Source organism: Phycomyces blakesleeanus, assembly GCF_001638985.1.
Source record: "Phycomyces blakesleeanus NRRL 1555(-) unplaced genomic scaffold PHYBLscaffold_28, whole genome shotgun sequence".
Classification (NCBI taxonomy): Eukaryota; Fungi; Mucoromycota; class Mucoromycetes; order Mucorales; family Phycomycetaceae; genus Phycomyces; species Phycomyces blakesleeanus.
The window spans coordinates 603,799-622,917 of NW_017265161.1; the positions used below are offsets into that span (position 1 = coordinate 603,799).

Consider the following 19,119-nt stretch of genomic DNA (forward strand, 5'->3'; position numbering starts at 1 on the left):
AAGCCTACTTTTTTTTCTTCTTTTTCTTTATTTTTTTCTTATTTCTTTTTTTCCTGTTTCTTTTCCGCTTTATTTACTTTTATTCTGGTTGATGTATTTGAGTTCACACCCTGGTAAGCAATTTGTTTTTATTATTCTACTGTTATATTTATTCTTAATGTTTTTTCTTTTATTATTATTGTGGTTGCTGATAGTATTACAAGTCTTTGCCATGTTGATTAATGGACAAGAACAAAAAGGTAAAACGCGGTTATTGTGTATGTGCTTCTTTATTAATTATTTTCTTTTTCTCTTCTCAGCTCATCATAAAGATATACCAACAGCAGAAATTTATCTGGTAAGTCTGAATAATGTATTTATTTATTTTATTCTTATATCTAATTTTGTTTATTTTCTATCTTTGTTAGTACTGCCAACATTTCTATGTACCTGATTGAATGGCTTGTCTTTGAAAACCGGTTTTCTTTGGTAAGTAATAAAGCCAAACTTTATTCCATGATCTTTACTAATGCGTTTTATTAAACCTTCCAGAACAACAGTCAATGTGCACTATGCCTGGTTCTGACGAAAGTACTGGTAAGTAAACATATTATTTAAATTAAAGAAAAATAAATATTTATATAATCTAATATAATTGAATAATTTTTTAGCCTTCTCTAACTAGTGAAATACCGTAAACACGCGTTTCTTTTTAGGATTCTATCGTATTGGAAGTATTTATATATTATAATATATGAAAGGGTTTGTTATTATATTAATTATGTAGTAGCTTATATATTAGATTAGACTATATATTGTCAAGCCGTACATATTATAAGCAAGAAGCTTTTTTTTTAAATAAAAACAATTTTTCCAAAACAATCCCTATAAAAATATTTGAAATGAAGTGCAAGAAGTATTGCGGTAGTATGGCATGTGTGAATCCTATAGTTTAGCCATGCATAATTGTCCAATAAAAGTGTTTAGATTCAGAAGACAGTATACATAAATCCTGTTTCTTTTGTTAAATGATCTAATAGAATATCATTATTTCAGTAGACAGTTTTCTATCAAAAATAGATTTTTTATTGGAATCTCTGTTTCAAATCAAGTTTAATTTAATGTAACATCCAAAAAAAAAGATGCCATAATTTGATTATTCTCTCTGCGATTAAATAGTTTAAAAGAACCTTACATCTCTATATGGATCATTATAAGTTCAGAAGTTATATGGACAACTCACAGGTAACATAACATATTGCGAACAGAATCTATAAATGCCAAATTCCAGAATTTAATTATTCTGTCACTCAGAATTTCCCATACTATCGCATATGTGTAGAAATCTAATTCCCCAGTGGTTGTTATAGATGCACCTAATTTAGATTCAATAATATTTTTATTGCATCACAAAACATACCAATTTCTATTAGAATGTAATAAGGTACGATATATGACTTATTTTTAAAAAGAAAGTATATCAAAAAAATTGAAAAAAAAGAGCAAGAATTGATATCATAAAAAAATACAAGAAAAAGAAAATCCAAAACAGACCACTTGCCATAATGAGCGAGAATTGATGTCATGTTAAAAAAATGCGAAAGAGAAAAACTATGCCATTATATCAGTGATTATTAAATTGAAACCCCATTAATAATCAGGCACACTTTTTTTAAGAAAAGATTGCTGTATCAAAATCCATTTGTAATTCTTACTAATAGGGACGGTAAGCTCAATGTAGTCAATGAAATAGTGAATAAGATATATCAACTCATTATTAATGACAAAAATAAAAGACATATAAAAGATAAAAACAAAATATAGTATACACTTCTTTATTATTTTATTATTATTAATATTATTCTTACTGTTATGAATTCTACAACTAAAACCTACACTGTTATATGTACATGTTCATCATGTACCAAAAATGCAATCGGTGGAATTTTGCAAAATGCACAGACCTTTAAGCGTCATAACTATGCTGATAAGTTATTAGACGTTGGCCCAAAAAATTGAGGTAATGACATTTGAGTAGTATGCGCATTACTGGATAAATTGTAATCTGATATTTTTTTCTATTAATTATCAGTTAATACAGAAGTTGTCAAAGAAGAGACAGACGTTGAGATGAGAGATGTATCTGATACATCAATTGACTGTGAGTATAAAATGTATTTTTAATAAATCATAATTTAGATAGCTAATAGTCTGTTTTTACTATAGATGAAGACAATTATTCTATTGTATCAACCAAAACTACTGTACAGAGTGTACCTTTTTTGAGAGAAGACAAGATTTTTCAATTCGAAGAGTCTGATGTTGAGGCAACATCATTGGCTTCTGACAATGACAATCCTGATTCAAGTGATGAGTCTGAAGATGAGAGTGAAGTCGAGGTTGCCGGTGTTGAAAATTTTGAAGACATAGTTGCTTCCAATATGCATACATTTAAAAAAGAAATATACATAAATTATGTTACAAATAATTAACAGAAATACTTACCTTTTTAGTTGCTTCTTTGAAAATTCAGGACATGTCTCAAACAAGTCAATTCATGGCTTTATTTGGCATTATCTTTCAGGCGTTTTACTTGGTTCAAGCAGGTGGAACTGCTATGCTGAAATTCTTCTACCATCTTCTTGTTACCTTTGATAAGGATACCGATCTCCTGCTCACTGTTGATGCGTTAAAGACTATGACTGGGTTCAATTTTATGACAAAAAGCATCGTCAAATACACTGTCTGCAACAAGTGTTTTGCAATTTACTTACCAGGCAATCACCAACCAAATTGCACATTCAAAAAATACACAACTACATCACCAACATACTGCGGAAATCCTCTTTTCTTTGAACCAGAAGTTGATCACCCCATCCCTCTCATGGTTTTCCTATATAACTCCCTCAAGAATTCTATTGCATAGCATTTCGCCAAATCTGGGTTCGAGCATCAAATCGTTCAATAGAGATCAAGGGAGACAATTAACAGTACCTTGTTGGACATATACGATGGTGCAATGTGGAGTGAGCAACTTGACAAAGACAACGAGCCTTTTGTTAATCATGACCATTCCTTGATGCTGACATTGAATGTGGATTGGTTTTAACCATTTGAAGGCCATACACATGCAAGTAGGGCATTGTATCTGTCAATGAACAACCTGCTCAGGGAAGAAAGAATGAAGCCGGAGAACATTATCCTTGTTGATGTCATGTCTGGTTCAAAGGAAGCAAAGATCGACCAGATGGATAACTTTCTGGAACCTCTGGTAGACGAGCTGGTAGAGTTGTATGGCGGTATAACTGTAAAGTCTGCCGCATTCCCCAATGGTACTATTGTCCACGCTGCCCTTATGTATGTAGCTTGCGACATACCTGCTGCAAGAAAAACCGCTGGATTTACAGGGCATGCAAGCACTAATGCCTGTCATAAATGCGAGCGTCACTTCTCTGTGATTGCCAGATCAAGTAAGATCGATTACTCTGGGTTTGACGATGAAAGCTGGGTGCCAAGAACAAAGGAGATGAACGCCATATACACTGATATGTGGGCTTGTGCAGAATCAAATGCAGAAAGAACAGATTTGGAGAAGCAAAATGGCACGCAGTTTTCCGAGTTGCATCATTTGCATTACTTTGATCCCATTTGGTGCACGATTGTTGATCCCATGCACAATTTGTTTCTTGGGACAGCAAAGCATATGATCAGTGTTTGGAAAGACCTTGGCTATCTCCCTGCTGCTGTTCTCGTCCGCATGCAACGCCTTGCTGATGGTATTATTGTTCCTCCTGGGTATACTGTTTTGTCTGCAAAAATCGAATTGGGCTTCCCATACATGAAGGCAGACGAGTGGCAATCGTGGCATCTTATATATTCACTGGTAATACTCAAAGACGCTTTGCCTGAAAAAGACTTCAAATACTGGACTCTTTTTGTCAAGGCATGCCAAAAGTTGACAAGTCCACACTGGAAAAATTAAGAAAATAAGATAGTTTAAATATGGGGTATAGTGTAGTGTAATTTCCATATTTAAATTAGTTGATTTTTTTTCCACTTGTGCTGAAGGTGACCTTCACAGATAGTGGAATGACTAGAGTCAACTAGCGGAATTGTGGGTGGGGGGTGCTGCAGGTAAGGTTTGTTAGCACTTTAGATATACTTATCTGACTTGATATATAAAAAGAAAGTTTTTTAAAACTGCATATCTATTTTGATATTCTTTATATGGAACCATAAAGGTCAGGTACCAACATATTATGAAGATTAAAAGTAGCCTAAAGGTGACCTTTAAGCTAGTTTATTGTTAAGAAGTTTGGTCATCAGCAGCAAAAAAAGGCGTCTTTAAAATTATGAACCAGTAATATGTTCTTTATTTATTTGGTTTCCCGTTCTTATTAGGTTGGTTATGGTTTATGCTTTTATTTTTATTGGAAAGAATAGAATGTTTCTAGGTTTCAGATCTGATAATACTATTCTATATCTCTAGCTACTTCTTGCTCGGTCGGTTTGTTATATTTGGGATGAAAAATTTTCTACAAAAAAGAAATACCTAAAAAAAAAATGAGCTGCTCAATACGTTTTTTTGGGGTATGAGCAGTACTCTTTGAGAATAGATAAATCATTAGTGATGGGTGTGCGTGTGTGTTAGATATTTCAATTCTTATAAACCATTAATACTTATATTGGAATTATCCAATACAAAGACCAAACAATAAAATATTACAAGTAAAGCTATGGAATTTTGATTCCTTTGACTATGAAAATGATTGGAAAAAATTAATTTTTGTGAATTGGGCGATATAATTATTAATTTACATACCCAAAGCAAACGGATTTATTTGTAGATATAGATAATACTTATCAAAAGTCGATATAGTATCTGGTAGTTTTTTTATTAATAAACACCATAAGTAATATAATGATACATATAAGGATAGTAAAAGAACAAAAAAGTCTTACCATGTCAATGACAGCAGCATGAGATAGAAGCTTTTGATCCATAGCATGTTTTGGAGAGGGTTGTTCATCTATAGTAAAAATTAGATTCAGTTTGATTAATATTAAAGAGAAATATAATAAATAAATAGATAAAAATATTACCGTTTTGGTGGTCATGTTTAGCTGTAGAAAATATTTTTGGTGATATGTCCTATTAAAAAGAAAGGAAAAAATCAGAATACTTTTACGAGATAATGGTATGAAATATATTTACTAACCTTGGCTAATCCGAATGGCCATTGTGAAGAGAATGCATCAGAAGAAAACTATACGCAAGTGACTATAGTAGCAGAAACACTTGTTATTACTCAGCTATATTTGAAGAAATTACTAATAAAGAAAAATAAAGAAAAAAAGCGCCTTATCAGGAACATTTGCAAGTATAAGAGTAAAAGAGGAAGAAAGAAGTAAAAAGAAAAGAGAGGGCAAGTGTCTATGGCAACTGAAACAACTAATTCTTTTTAGTTATATAAAAAAAAGTACTTTAAAAAAGCAGATTAAAAAAAAAGACTAATAAAAAAATAAAAAAAATGGGTAGAGACAGCAACAAAGAGTGTGTCTATGGCAACAGAATAAATAAATTCTTTTATTTTCTATAAAGAAGACTTTTTAGAAAGAACATGTCTTACACAAATAGTTCGCAAATATAATAGAAGTTGCAGAGATAGAGAAACAAAGAAAAGACCAATAGCAAATATAAAGAGCAAAAAAAAGAGAAACAGGAACAACAACAAAAAAAGAAAAAAAAGAAAAAAGAAAAGTGCGTTTGAAACAAAAGACTAGATTGGTTTGATCAATTGGGTTCTAAAGCAGTATGAAAGCCGATTTGCATCTCAGTGATTACAAGAAGTTTTAATAGAGACTTATATATCAAAGATATGCTGAATATCTATATAAGCCATACGTTTTATACAATTTGTTTACTCTTTCTCCTGCTTTCTTGCTACTTATTGCACTCATACACTACGGCGGAGAAAATGGTAACATGTTACCACTTTGGTAACATAACTGCCATTTTTTACTTAATAAAAAATGGCAGTTATGACTCTGTATAAGGCCAAAACAGGCACTGTTACCATTTTTTACATAGTAAAAAATGGCAGTTATTTATTATGTAAAAAGCCAAAACAAGCACTGTTACCATTTTTTTCATAATAAAAAATGGCAGTTATTTATTATGTAAAAAGCCAAAACAGGCACTGTTACCATTTTTCAAAAAAAAATCAAGCGTCCTTCCTTTCCTCTATTACATTCTTTCTTTTGTTCTATTGCTTTCAATTCTAGCACAACCTCTTGTTTTTCCTTTGCAGCTTTAACAGAATGGTCTGTTTTTTATTATACAATATTGAATCGGGTTTAATTGAATTGAATCTTTATTTCAATGCATGTTTTATTAAATGAAAATGATAATAATAATAGTAATAATGAAAAAACAATTCTATCGGCCACTCGCAATAAAAAATGGTTCTGTTTAGCTACTGCAAAACGTATGCAGTAAAACACTACTATTCAAATTGTATTTCATATACTTTGGGTATTCTAATATATCTTAGATAGTACTTATTATTTTTTACCGATTTCTACAAATATACTAATATTAGAGAAAAAACTTAAAATAAATAAATAGATACAATATTATTATAATGCTTACCTTTATATAATATGCTTACTTGTTCAGTAAAATAAGCATTTACTCTAAGAATATATATATATATTAAAGAATGTATTAATATTTAAGATCTATATATAAGAAAAGCAATAAAACATAAGCACTATAGAAAGTCATTATCGTAGAAGAAGAAAAACTTGAGCAAAGATTCAAGTCATGTAACATGAAGCTAATTCGAATCTGATTCATACAACCGGAATGAGCATCTTGTTAGAAAGCTTAACGTGTTTATTCTACTCAATATACTTACATATAATAGAACGACTCCCAAGTATAATATATCAGTACAAAAATATTACTATTAATTTTTTCCCAAAAAAAAAGGCTATATACTGTTTCCTTTTATATTTGAATGTAGCAGAATTGTAGATGCTGTACATTAGCTTCAAATTCTTGTAATCACGACATTAGCAATCATATGAAAGAGGTCGATAAATTTTTTATATGAAAGAAAAAAGGAATAAAAAACATAAAAAGAAAAATGACGAGATAAGAAAAAAAATGCACTAAAGACAGACTAAAAAAATCAAACTCGGCCAATCACAGCAGCCAAACTACGATCTTCGGCTTCTCTTGTAAGCAGGCTCAACACTTGCTGTGGGTGGAGGAGACCTACATAAAAGAGTAAGAAGTTTATATTAGTTTTGTATTAACAGCGCATGAGAAAAAGCAACAATGGTAACTTACAGCACATCTGCCATTATGGGCGACTCAACATCACCAGTTTCTGACATATCAGGAGAAGAAAGCGAAGAATCACTTATGTCTCGCTGTATCTATAGCATAATAAAAGGAAACGATGTTAATTAAAGTTTACAATATATAGATTTGTTAATTGATAAACTTACTTTGTTCTTCTCTGCCATTCTTCTCTTGTGCGTCTGGTTGTCGCTCTTGAAGCTTTCCTGAAGAAGGCTTCTTGCACACCACATTCTTTTACATTGGTGGATGTGCAATCCACCATTCTTCACCAACCTCTCCAAATGCATCATGTAGTATTCCCTGTTTTTCTCTGGGATATTTTTCCATTCTTTTGAGGCCGCAGGATAGTCTTTGTCAATGATATCATGCTTTACCGTATGGCCTAATGTTTTGAGATGCAGTCTTTTTACTGTCAAATCATAGTCTGAAAGAGGGACTAATGGGGGCAAAGGCTGCCCTTGTGGAACTTCTTTGCAGCGCGCCTTCCAGTCCTGCTCGTGAAGAATCTGAAGCAACAGATTGTATTTTTGTGCTTCGTTTTTTCCTTTGAACTCGCCGCCAGTATTGATTACTTGCTTACCGAGCTGATCAGGGTACTCTGTGAGCTGGGCTCTTTTCACAGACTCGGCAATGCGCTCAAGAGCTACAAAAAATGTATGACAATATTAATAAAGTAAATAAACATCTAAGCACAGAATATATATGACTTACAACTCTGCTCAATAATGCTTTGTTGCATTGTAGTTAGATCTTCCGCACTGACTGCTGGCGCAAATTGATTGCTGAATTGCCTTTGAAGCTCACGCAATGCTTGCTTGATTTCAGCAAGATCAACCTCAATCTTTTGAATTGAGTTGAGGAGAGTTGTGTTAATATCGGACATGTTTAAGTTTTTTTTTAGCTATAAGCAGTGAGTTGAAAAGAAAAGGTGATAGTTTAGACAAGTAGAATAAGAGCGATTTGAGTTTGAGAAAGGCAACGATTTATTACAAGCAATTGATAGCTATTTATATGAAAAAGATACAGACAGATGTACAAACAAAACATATAAAAGAAGGGATGCTTATGCACTTGTATGCACCTGTCTGCACCTGTCTGCAGTAGCTCATGTGAACATGATACAGTCTTTTTGTTTCGACACAACAAAACTGTAAGAAATATAAAGATAAAATGAATTAGACTTTAAATCAATATTATATGTATAAATGTTCATACTTTGCACTGTCTACATATTAAACGTTTTAAAGTATATGATATAATAATATAACTCTATACATATTGCAGATATAGCATGAAATTTGGTTAAAGTTCTCGATGACAAAACCCTGTACCAGTTAAAATTATAACTTTAAATATACTCTACAGTAGCTATATAACATCTGAACATCATATAGTTAATTAGCCCCTTTTTATCAACATTAAAGTAAATGTTATGATACTCAAGTTCATATCATACTTATTATCATTATCGACTAAAACGCGCTTTGATTGATGCTGTCATCAAAGGTAAAAATAATTTTAACTGTCATTACTATTATTTACCAAGGGGCATTTTTGACTGAAACCGTACATTTTTGAAAAAGGTGTGCTTTAACTCACATCGGCACTTTCAATTAACACCCCTTTCGATCAGTAGTGCTTATCTTGATAATGTCAGTAAAAGAGTATCAGACTATAGCCCTCATTATCTATATCTATTTCTTTAAGTTTTATACATAAACAAGAAAAGAATGCTATTAGCTAAATATATATTCACTATCTCAAAAATATTATTAGTACAACACAGATAATATAAATATGTCTTTTCTACTAATGTGTTTAGACAGTACTACTTTTTTTTAACTGTTAATTATTAGAAGGCTGTTTTTCTTTGCCTTTGGTATTAGAGAGTAATTGATAATTTATTTAAAAAAAAACATAAATTATTTGGTCATTAATTATCCTAAATATACATATACCTCTTTATAAAGCCCAAAGAATATCTAATCGCTCACAAGTAAAGAGTACGTGTCTGTTTCACCGGTGCTCTTTTAATGGTACCCCCTTGTCAACCAAGAAGTATTTTAACTTACATCATAATTATTAATGAAGAAGAATCTTTCCAACCACGGGAATTATTTACTGACAGGTGTTTCACCTAGCATTGACATTACTGTAATCATTGCTATATCATCATTATGAGAGAGAAAAAGAAAAAGAGCTGCAAGCATTTTGGTTAAAAAATAAAGAGTATATAAAGATGTCTTTTACATTTAATAAATAGCACCAAAATCCTCTTCGCAGCTTTATTTTATATATTACATACGTACCAACCCAACCAATATGTTTTCTTCTAACGCCAGCCAGCAGAGAGATAGAATATCTACACAGCAATACCAATGTGATCAATGTGTCTTGTTTTTTGATAACTACCAGAAGCTGCAAAACCACAAGAGAATTCACAGAGGAGATTCAGCAACAATGACTGAAATTGACCAGTCTATTCTGGATGATGTTGACATGTACCATGACGAAAATGATACTAGTAATGAAGATGAATCTGTTAGCAATTCAGGTAATGAAAAGAGCTGTAATTGTATTATTTATTTTCCAATTACTAAATAATGTATTACAGAATATACTATGGAGTCTATGGAGCTTGATAATACTATTTCATATAAGTGCGCATGTAATTTTGAGGACAGTGAGGGTGAAGCTCACATTTACAGCAGCAGCCAAATCAGTACAAATACTTTTACCAAGGCCGAGTTGATGAGTATTCATCTGTCTCAATTGATGCTACAGCATAGAATTGCTAGAGCAGCATATAGAGACATTGTTCAATTTATAAACACTGTCATCCGAGACCATGACAATATAATGATGGGTAAAATATTATATTTTCTGTTACCTTGTACTTTAATTCCAGATCACTAACATGTAGTGATATCGTTTTTTTTAGAACCTGGGGCTAAGATCAGTCATGGCGAAACTGTTGATGCTTTGCTCAAGTCAAAGTCAAGTGTCAAGGGCCATGAGTATGATGTCTGCTCTAGTGGTTGTCGATTGTATGGCATTAATGACGACCAGGAATCTTGTGTTGACTGCGGCAAACCGTGATACAAGACTGATCCCGATCAAAGTCAGACACCAGCCGCCAGTATGAAACTTATGTCAGTTGGGGATATGCTTTCTCAAATGTTGGCAGATCCAGCCACAAGAGAACTCCTCTGTTACAGAGCAAACCGGGAATCTGTAGCTGGTCAGCTAACCGACATTTTTGATGGTGACAATTACAAGCAGTTGGTGCAGCAGGGCCTGTTCTCCAATCCCGATGATATTGCCATTGGGCTTTATACCAATGGGTTTGTCAATCAAAAGAAAGGCAAAAACTCATATACCATCATCCATTGCATAATATTCAACCTAGACCCATCCATCAGGTAATTAATTAATTTATTACTATTTATTATTATTATTACATTTTTTTTAAAAAAAAATTACTAATAAAATACTTAGATATACCAACAAATACCTTTTGCAACTGGCAATCTTGCCTGGCCCCAAGAAGCCAACTCATTTGGACTCCTTTCTTATACCCATCATCAATGAATTGCGAGATCTTGAGGCACATGGCTTGGTTGTCAAGCACAATGGAGTGGAGCTTTGCAGATCCAAGGTCTATCTTCTGCTTGCTTCTGGCAATATTCCAGCTGTAGCTGATATGGCCCACATTGGTTCCCATACAAGTTTATTTGGTTGCCGTTTTTGTGAGACCAAAGGCAAATGCCCTACTAACAGACGGCATGGCATGTACTTTGATGACATTTCCGCCCGGTTAAGACCTTTGGAAGACTTCAAAGTAGGCAACCCTGTAAGTATACAAATGTTCAATTAGCCATCTTTTTTTCATACTAAATAACTGCTTGTAATAGTCGAAGAACATATACCAGCCGAGCATATATACCCAACTCTCAACCTTCTCTGGATCATCATTTTTTGCATTAGATGAACTTCATTTAATTGCAAGAGGGATTGGAAAGTTTGTGTATGACCTGATTACCGTCACCCTCACAAAGGAAACCAAATTTTATTATACCCATCCAGACAATACCCTCAATACCACCGAATACCCTTTTCATATACCAAGAGCAGACCTTGTAACAATCGGAAACTGTATCACCAGCTCACGAAAATATATACCCACCTCATTTCAAGGCAGTTTCGACAACGTATTTGCCAAGATCGATGGTACTCGCGCAGTGGACTGGCTTGACTTTCTCTTATACCTTGTCCCCACTTTGGTCGTGCCTTATTTACCAAATAGGGCTGTCAAAACAGCTCTATTATCTCTCGTGAAAGGTTGCGCGCTTGCCTTGCAATGGACGTTGACATCAGAATTGCTTGATGAGATGGAGTCGTAAGTTATTATACGTCTCATATATTATCATTACAAATAGCTGATTGTTACCATTTTTTAAATATTAATAATAGATACTTCAAGCACTGGCACTCGTTTTTATACCAACAAGTCCAGAATAATACCCTGTCTCGTAGTGTTTTCCAACCAGTGCAACATTACCTGGTCCATATACCCTATATCATCAAGCAGCAAGGTCCCCTGCGATGCTACTCCACTCGCTCAATGGAGAGAGTAATTGGCATCTTCTCGAAATTGATAAAGTCCAAATCAAAGGGTGGCCGAAACGCCAGTTTTCTCGTCGAGCGATTTGCGATTCACAATTATACCAGCACGGCAATCAGCATCTGTGATGAAATCAACCTCATTCGGCCAAAGCCATATGGAAGAGAGAGCTACATGGACCTTCCTAATGATCCTAGTGGTGCGCAGTTGTGGGAGCCGTTTCATCAGTTTGTTAATTTGAATGATGATTCGGTGGAAGGTGTAGGCGGCCCTAGTGTGAAGGAAGCTTTATTGAAATACTACTGGAGAACAACAGGCTTGACTGGCCACGAGTTTGGGGACTCTGTTGTTGTTGTAGCTGCACGTCTGTGGATGGACTCGACTGTATATTCCTCATGCATGTACCGAAGAAAGAAAAACGAGACCAGCCGTGGCAACCATTACGTGATGTTTACTTGCCCCTATAGAAAGTAAGTATAATATTTTTCGATATACAATCAAAAGTTGCTTACATTCTATTTATTTATTTATTTTAGCAACTGTAATGTAATTGTTCACAGCTGGCTCATTGGTACAGTACAGTTCTACTTTCAGCATGTAGATTTCTATGGCTTCCCACACTTTCTTGCTTTCGTGGAGGTCATGAAGGAACATGACGCGGCTGGTCATGACTCATCAGTACCTATCGTCAAACAACGGTCACAAAGCACCCGTACACTAGGCCACCAAACGCAACCGACTTATGCAGTTATAAGTGTAAATGACATTTGTCATCAAGTTGGTCTGGTCCAATACCCACCGAATGGAAACCAGTTTTATGTAATCGCGCCCTATTATATCTTTAACAACAACATGCGCATTACTAAAGACAATCTTTCCATTCTGTAATCCTTTTTATTTTTATCTTATTTTTCTATATGCTCTATATCCTTATATCTTTTATATTTTTTATATCATCCTTGTATCTTATATTCTTTTTTTAATTTTCTCTATTTCTTATGTTTTTTTAATCTCTATATGCCCCGTCTTTCTTTTCTTCTTTATATACTCCGGTTTTTTTTCTATTCTCTATACACCTTATGCTTTTCTCTTCATTCCCTATATGCTCTATACGCCATTACGCGATTTAAATAAAATCAAATTGCCAATTCATCAAGATAAAAAGAATATCTAAAAAAAAAGAACGTAGTTTAAAAAATAAAAAAATGGCAGTTATGTTACCATTTCGTTCACACATTCCAAAAATTATTAATCTTAATAATTGTTGACATCTTTGATATTCAATAAAACATATATTTCAATACTCAAAGTGGTCATTACAACTTACAAACATTTTTTACAGTATTGAAAATATTGTACAGCAACAAAAAAAGTGTTTTCATGTTACTTTTTTAAATTGCTACGAATGACATTACCATCTTACAACAAACGGCAGAGATTTTATTGGGTTTCGACTAAAAAAATGGCAGTTATGTGCCTACTTTTGGCCCAACTGCCATTCATCCCGCCGTAGTGATACTCAAACACACACACATCAACCCATTTTATTTTAAATAATTTAAGTATGTAAATTTGATATAATTTATTTTTAATTCAATTCAATTCAATTGTATATTAACATCAATAATAATGTAATCTAAAATTAACAGTTACATTTTTACCTTTTATTATATTCTGTAGACAATGGCTATTCAAAGACATCAACTTGCTCTTTGTCCCGTTGAGATTACAAACAAACAATTGATGGAAATTCTTTCTACTTTGAAAACTAATATGACAGCCATGGGAACCAACATGGCAGCTGACATGTCGATTGTACAAAAACAAATTGGCACTGTTGAAGATACATAGCTAAACATGAATAGCAGAATTGGTGTTCTTGCCACCAGTAGCACTAAGACAATCACTGCTATTGACAGTTTAAGCAGGGCCCCCCTCATTTCCCCTACCAATACAATGGCTAATGTTTCTCAGCCTGCCTTCAACGCCCCGTCTGAGTTTAGCAAGAAGGCCTCTAATGATGTTTATGTGAGTATCAACGTGTGCAAAATTTTATCAATGTATTTTCTCATATATTCTATCAGACCCATATTTGTAATCTCATGTGGGATCCCAAGCTGAAAACAAGAAATCAAGCTGATATCCTGGCAAATGAGAGTAAGCCCAGATAGAATACAAATGTTTTCTTTTACAAGTTGCCAAACAAGGAGTTGGTGGTGCGACTTCTTGAAAACTTGAAGCACAAGTTTACCCATGAGGAATTTAGAGAGGCAGACTTGAGAGCAAGACTGCACAAAAACTTCACCAGCCGGGTTTCAAAAGCAAGAAAAACTGAAGAGGAAATAAAAGCAACAAACACTTGTTCAAGAAGAGCAGGACGTGCCAGAGATGTAAGTGTAATCTCTAAATAAATAATTTCAAAATAATATAGTTTAGTCTTGAGAATTTTAAAAAAACTAATACAAAAAAACTACTATTAGAATCATACTTGCCGTTTACTTGCATACACAGACAACAAAGAAGCAATTTATCTACAAATTAAAAGAGATTGTGACTTCACAATTCAAATGGCAGCAATGTCCAATGGAGAATCTGCAGATGAAGACTTCAAGAATCGTATGAAGAGCATCGTCAAAATTGTTTGGCCAGGATAGAGAAGTGACGAGGTATATTATTTTATATTAATAATTATGTCTTATTATAAAAAATATAAAGTGAAGTATTAACAAAATCATTTTAGTTCAATACTCTCATTAAACTCGTTGATGAGTATGTTATTGAAGCAATGGGGTCAAGTGCTTCTCAAATGAAGGAGAGGGTTTTCACCAGTGTGTCTAATACAGCAGTCTCAGATGACATAACCCCCAAATTTTCTCAGTGGGCCCTTAGAGACGGGTATTAAATAAACAAAAATTGCCTCTCTCTTTTTATCTATATATTATTTTTCACATACAAAATACTATCAATATATATATATATCAGAAATACGAGCTTTGTTTTTTTGTTAAAGAAAAAGAAATGTAAAAGTTCACTTTATTTATTATTTAAGCATATAGCTTCTTTGGCAATGGAATTATCAGCATTTTGCTAACATTTCTACTTGTCGCAATAGTAGCTGTAGCAACCTCTAATAAGATGTGATATACAGATATAATGCTATGGTAGCTATCAGGAGAGAACGTGGGCAAACAAAATTCAACACTGTCATCCTCACGTGACCTATCAGAGGAAGTATGAAACCACTTGATAAATGCAAATACTTGTTGATGATCATGAACCATGCGAGTCAGATGGAGATTGTGCGTGGGTGGAAGTTGGAAGGAGTGTGTAAAAAGATACTGAATTTGTCCAGCAAATCCAAGTATAATGTTTCCATTACTACCAACAAACTTTGCCTGAACAAGTGATCTGCAACTGATTGTGCTGTTGTTTGTTCCTCGATAGTGTTGACCAAGAATGTCAATTGACTTCAATTTGATGATTTGATTGTCAAGTGCTGAGCAATTATAGGACGTGTCCTGATAGCTGGCAAGGTCTGGGAGGCTGTAAGCGACTTGGTAATATTCAAGTAAATGGAGATAGTCGGAATCATCCATTACTGATAGCTTTTTGTATTTTAGAGGAAATGTAAAAGGAGGAAGAGGCTCATTACCCTTGGGTGGATTATAAGGATCAGTGTAGCCTTGAACGAATTCTTGCAATCTGAATGGGCAACTGGAGAGAGTAGTGACTGTGGCGGCTGGTATGGAGGTTGTAACAAGTTTAGACAGAGTGTGAATGAAGGGGATCTGGCTAGAACTTTTAAGAACAGCATTGACATAATCATCCTTATACGCATTCTGAACAAAATTTTTCATGTAGGTCACCTCAAAACCGTCTTTGCCATTTGTCTTGAAATTCTTTAAAATACCATTGTATTGCTCAAACCCAAAGAGCCAATAACCATACACTAGTCCAAAATCACAAATGCATTCGTGAAGATGGAGGTGTAGATGCATATTGCAGATGAGAATAGTGGTGGTATAGTCTATGTTGCATGCATTGCAAAACTTTTCTAACAGGTTGTGGGTAGTGGTGATCTCATCAAAAGTAATGCTGAGCTTTACGTAGTATTGGCATGCATCAACGAAATACATCCAGTTCTTGAATTGTAATGGGGGAGAATACCATGCAACAAGACAGAAGAATAAACCAGAACCCATGATTTCCACTCGTCCGCTTTGATGTAGCTGAAGCCCTTTCCAATTTTAGTTGTCAGTGTGATGTAATCTCTGGGCAGTATCATTGTCTCTGCAATTTTCTCCATCGAAGCAAACTCTTCAGGTCCAATTGTCTTCTCATCAATCCACCAATCCATTAATCTCTTAGACGTCCCCAGGAAAAGATTATGCATGGGATCAATGATTGTTCCATGTACTAGATCAAAGTATCCAAGGCGTTGCAACTGCGACCATCGAACACCATTTTCGACCTCCAGCTGATGCCTTTCTGAGAGTGTACTTGCATCCTTCCACTCCTCAGCATGCAACCTGCTCTCTGCACCACTGCGGATATTCCAATGAGAATAATTGAATCCACAGAAATCAACCTGGTTGCTGCTCCCTAACTGAGTAAACTGCCGGCTGCACCTGTAACAAGCACATGTGCTGTTATGCGCTGTGAATCCACTTGTCTTTCTGGTGGCTGGGATATTACATGCAACCATCAGTAGTGCAGCGCGAACACTGACACCATTTGGGAATTTGTGTGTAGGAATCTGCATGCCAACGTACAGCTGCTTCAAATCATCCACCAAGGGCTCCAAGTAACTATTGATCTCATTGGTTTTTGGCTCCTTTGGACCAGGCATGAGACCTACAAGGATAATATTCTCTGGCTTGAATCTTTTATCACGGGGCAAGTTGTTGATGGCCAGATAGATAGCACCAGAGGAGTGAGTGACACCATCAAAGGGCTGGAACCAGTCGATGTTAAGTGTTAACATTAGTGAGCGTGGGTCCAGCACAAATGATACACCATCCTTGTCCTTCAACTCCTTCCACATCGCACCATCATAGACATCGCACAGAGTATCTACCATCTTCAACTCCTTATTCCATTGACGAATCTTGGCTTCGAAACTAGGGTGACGGAAGAAAACGCTCAATGTATTTTTAATGGATTGGTAGACATATTCACGCTTTGCAACCAAGGCACCGGAAGATATGGATTTCGTCAAATTACAGTTGCATGCAGACCTGGCACCAAGTTTTGAGGAAACACATCGAGGAGGAGCAGATACGATATCCTGATATACTGTATGACAGTCTTGGCACACCACAAATTTCTTGATGCCTTTTGTAATAGCAGAAAATCCTGTCATTTTTTGTAAACCGGCAAGACTGGTTGGTAATTGAAAATCTTGGTCGTAGATTCTTAGCAGGTTGTTGATAAACTCAATCAAGACAGCAGCACCCTTATCAACAACATGACGTGAAGCAAACAGTACAATAAAGATGGCTATGAATTGATGGACTTCATTTTTGGGCATATCAGAAGCAGCAAAAGGGTCTGTAAAAAATTAAAAAAAAATTAACACTTGATTTTTCTTTTACTCTCTTTTTCTTTTAGCTTTCTTTATGTATCTCACACTGACCTTCACTGTTGAAGTCCTCGATCTCGATCTCATTGACTTCATCTTCAACATTGTCATCGAAATCATTGTCGTCTCTGTCATTGTCAAACATTGAGGCGGCATCCAAAAAAGGTGAGTTGGCCTGACCATCCATTGCTTCCACAGAATCGGAACGAGAGGTCGGGATTACTACAAATATGGAATATAATAGTTTATTAGTTTTTTTTTTCTGCTTTCAAATAAAAAAATTCTTACCCTCAGTATCTACATCCATGTTTCTCATTGCGGCTGTGTTTCATTAAAAGTTTAAAAATAAACAACATAAATAAAAAATAAAAAATAAAAAATTAAAATGATTATTACGCAGCAAACAAAAAACCAACACTGGATATATTATACTATTCTCCAATATTCTGGTACCTTCAACTCTAGCTCTCTTATTACGACAAGTCTCAGTACGCTTTGCAGCATAAGAAGATTTCTGATGACTGTTGTGACATTTAATGCAGTGGCAGTCTAAGGTGTGGGTTTGGGTAGAGGGAAACATATTGTGTATGGCTTGAATTATAAAATAAAAAAGGAAACAAGTACTACAAATACTTTATTTGATGTGATTTTATAGCAAGCCAAAAAAATATGAATTTTTTATTGTCCATCTAAACCAATAGAGTATGTGGACAGTACACCCCCAACTTAAATAAAAAAACGGCTGAGCTGAAAAACAAACCCTGACATTTCCACTACCTTTCTTGTTACTTAAAGCTATAGTATTTATTTATTTTTCCAGTGTTACTTACTGTACTAAGTAAGTGACATGTGGTGTGGTAACATTGTTGGCCTTAGTTCAAAAATCAAATTCTACCAAGTTCAGACTTTCTTTTGAAAATCCCTTTTTTATTTTTTTTTTCAAAATTTTAATTTTAATTTCTTTCTTTCATTTTCACAAAATCGCCTTTTTCCAAAAACCAATTTTCTGAAAATTAAAATCTTTTCCCTTTATTTTTCCCAAAATTGTTTTCTCTCTTTTCTTTTTATTTTATTCCTGTACACTAAATGTGATACTTCCTCTCAAACACTACTTTACCAAAATTGTTAACTGAATAGTTTTCTTTTTATTTATAATATACTTCTTTCCGACATTTTTCTTTTCTTGTAGTTATATATTATAACTTCATTTATTTCTTCTTTCATGACAAAATATTTATATAGTTATTTTTCTTTATATTTTTATTTACAATTATCTCACCGAGTTTTATCTAGCCTATTTTTGCTATATATTTTATTCATAAAATGGTATAAATATTTCTTTAAAATCAATCAATAAACAACTGTTAAATTTTTCTGAAACAAAGTTTTCTTCAAGATGCTGTCTATTATTTTTGATCTCTCTTGTGAAATTTCATCTATTTTATTTTATTTTCCTGTCAAATCTGTGGTGATCCAGCCACTTGGATATTGGATTTATCACATATAAGAACATATTCATATTGGGATAGCATAGTAGCTATCATCTTGTCAGTATAAAATATA

General features: G+C 34.1%; 7 protein-coding genes across 7 annotated transcripts; 5 read left to right on the plus strand and 2 right to left on the minus strand.

Moving 5' to 3' along the window:
* Nucleotides 1-221: 221 nt before the first annotated feature.
* On the plus strand, nt 222-3,088 carry PHYBLDRAFT_151291 (hypothetical protein; the record flags this gene model as incomplete). Its single annotated transcript, XM_018432656.1, has 8 exons — nt 222-239; nt 300-337; nt 408-472; nt 532-576; nt 2,072-2,140; nt 2,206-2,408; nt 2,513-2,866; nt 2,948-3,088. The coding sequence occupies 8 exons, from the start codon at nt 222-224 to the stop codon at nt 3,086-3,088; spliced, it is 933 nt and encodes a 310-aa protein (XP_018285802.1).
* Nucleotides 3,089-3,133: 45 nt separating this feature from the next.
* PHYBLDRAFT_151292 (hypothetical protein) lies at nt 3,134-3,961 on the plus strand (the record flags this gene model as incomplete). The annotated part of the gene is made up of 1 exon (XM_018432657.1): nt 3,134-3,961. The coding sequence occupies one exon, from the start codon at nt 3,134-3,136 to the stop codon at nt 3,959-3,961; it is 828 nt and encodes a 275-aa protein (XP_018285803.1).
* A 2,231-nt stretch (nt 3,962-6,192) lies between these two features.
* On the minus strand, nt 6,193-8,234 carry PHYBLDRAFT_174085 (hypothetical protein; the record flags this gene model as incomplete). Its single annotated transcript, XM_018437181.1, has 7 exons — nt 6,193-6,305; nt 6,555-6,560; nt 6,632-6,675; nt 7,208-7,261; nt 7,337-7,425; nt 7,498-7,994; nt 8,063-8,234. The coding sequence occupies 7 exons, from the start codon at nt 8,232-8,234 to the stop codon at nt 6,193-6,195; spliced, it is 975 nt and encodes a 324-aa protein (XP_018285804.1).
* Nucleotides 8,235-9,673: 1,439 nt separating this feature from the next.
* Nucleotides 9,674-10,450, plus strand: PHYBLDRAFT_72175 (C2H2-type zinc finger transcription factor; the record flags this gene model as incomplete). Its single annotated transcript, XM_018442611.1, has 3 exons — nt 9,674-9,905; nt 9,966-10,217; nt 10,293-10,450. The coding sequence occupies 3 exons, from the start codon at nt 9,674-9,676 to the stop codon at nt 10,448-10,450; spliced, it is 642 nt and encodes a 213-aa protein (XP_018285805.1).
* Nucleotides 10,451-12,411: 1,961 nt separating this feature from the next.
* Nucleotides 12,412-13,132, plus strand: PHYBLDRAFT_160368 (hypothetical protein). The gene is made up of 2 exons (XM_018434173.1): nt 12,412-12,445; nt 12,512-13,132. Exons 1-2 carry the CDS (start codon nt 12,423-12,425, stop codon nt 12,861-12,863), a joined length of 375 nt encoding a protein of 124 aa, XP_018285806.1. The 5' UTR covers nt 12,412-12,422; the 3' UTR covers nt 12,864-13,132.
* A 700-nt stretch (nt 13,133-13,832) lies between these two features.
* Nucleotides 13,833-14,386, plus strand: PHYBLDRAFT_160369 (hypothetical protein; the record flags this gene model as incomplete). Its single annotated transcript, XM_018434174.1, has 2 exons — nt 13,833-14,003; nt 14,147-14,386. The coding sequence occupies 2 exons, from the start codon at nt 13,833-13,835 to the stop codon at nt 14,384-14,386; spliced, it is 411 nt and encodes a 136-aa protein (XP_018285807.1).
* A 633-nt stretch (nt 14,387-15,019) lies between these two features.
* Nucleotides 15,020-18,136, minus strand: PHYBLDRAFT_174088 (hypothetical protein; the record flags this gene model as incomplete). The annotated part of the gene is made up of 6 exons (XM_018437182.1): nt 15,020-16,075; nt 16,168-16,391; nt 17,079-17,525; nt 17,611-17,778; nt 17,845-17,877; nt 18,010-18,136. 6 exons carry the CDS (start codon nt 18,134-18,136, stop codon nt 15,020-15,022), a joined length of 2,055 nt encoding a protein of 684 aa, XP_018285808.1.
* Between the last annotated feature and the right edge of the window lie 983 nt (nt 18,137-19,119).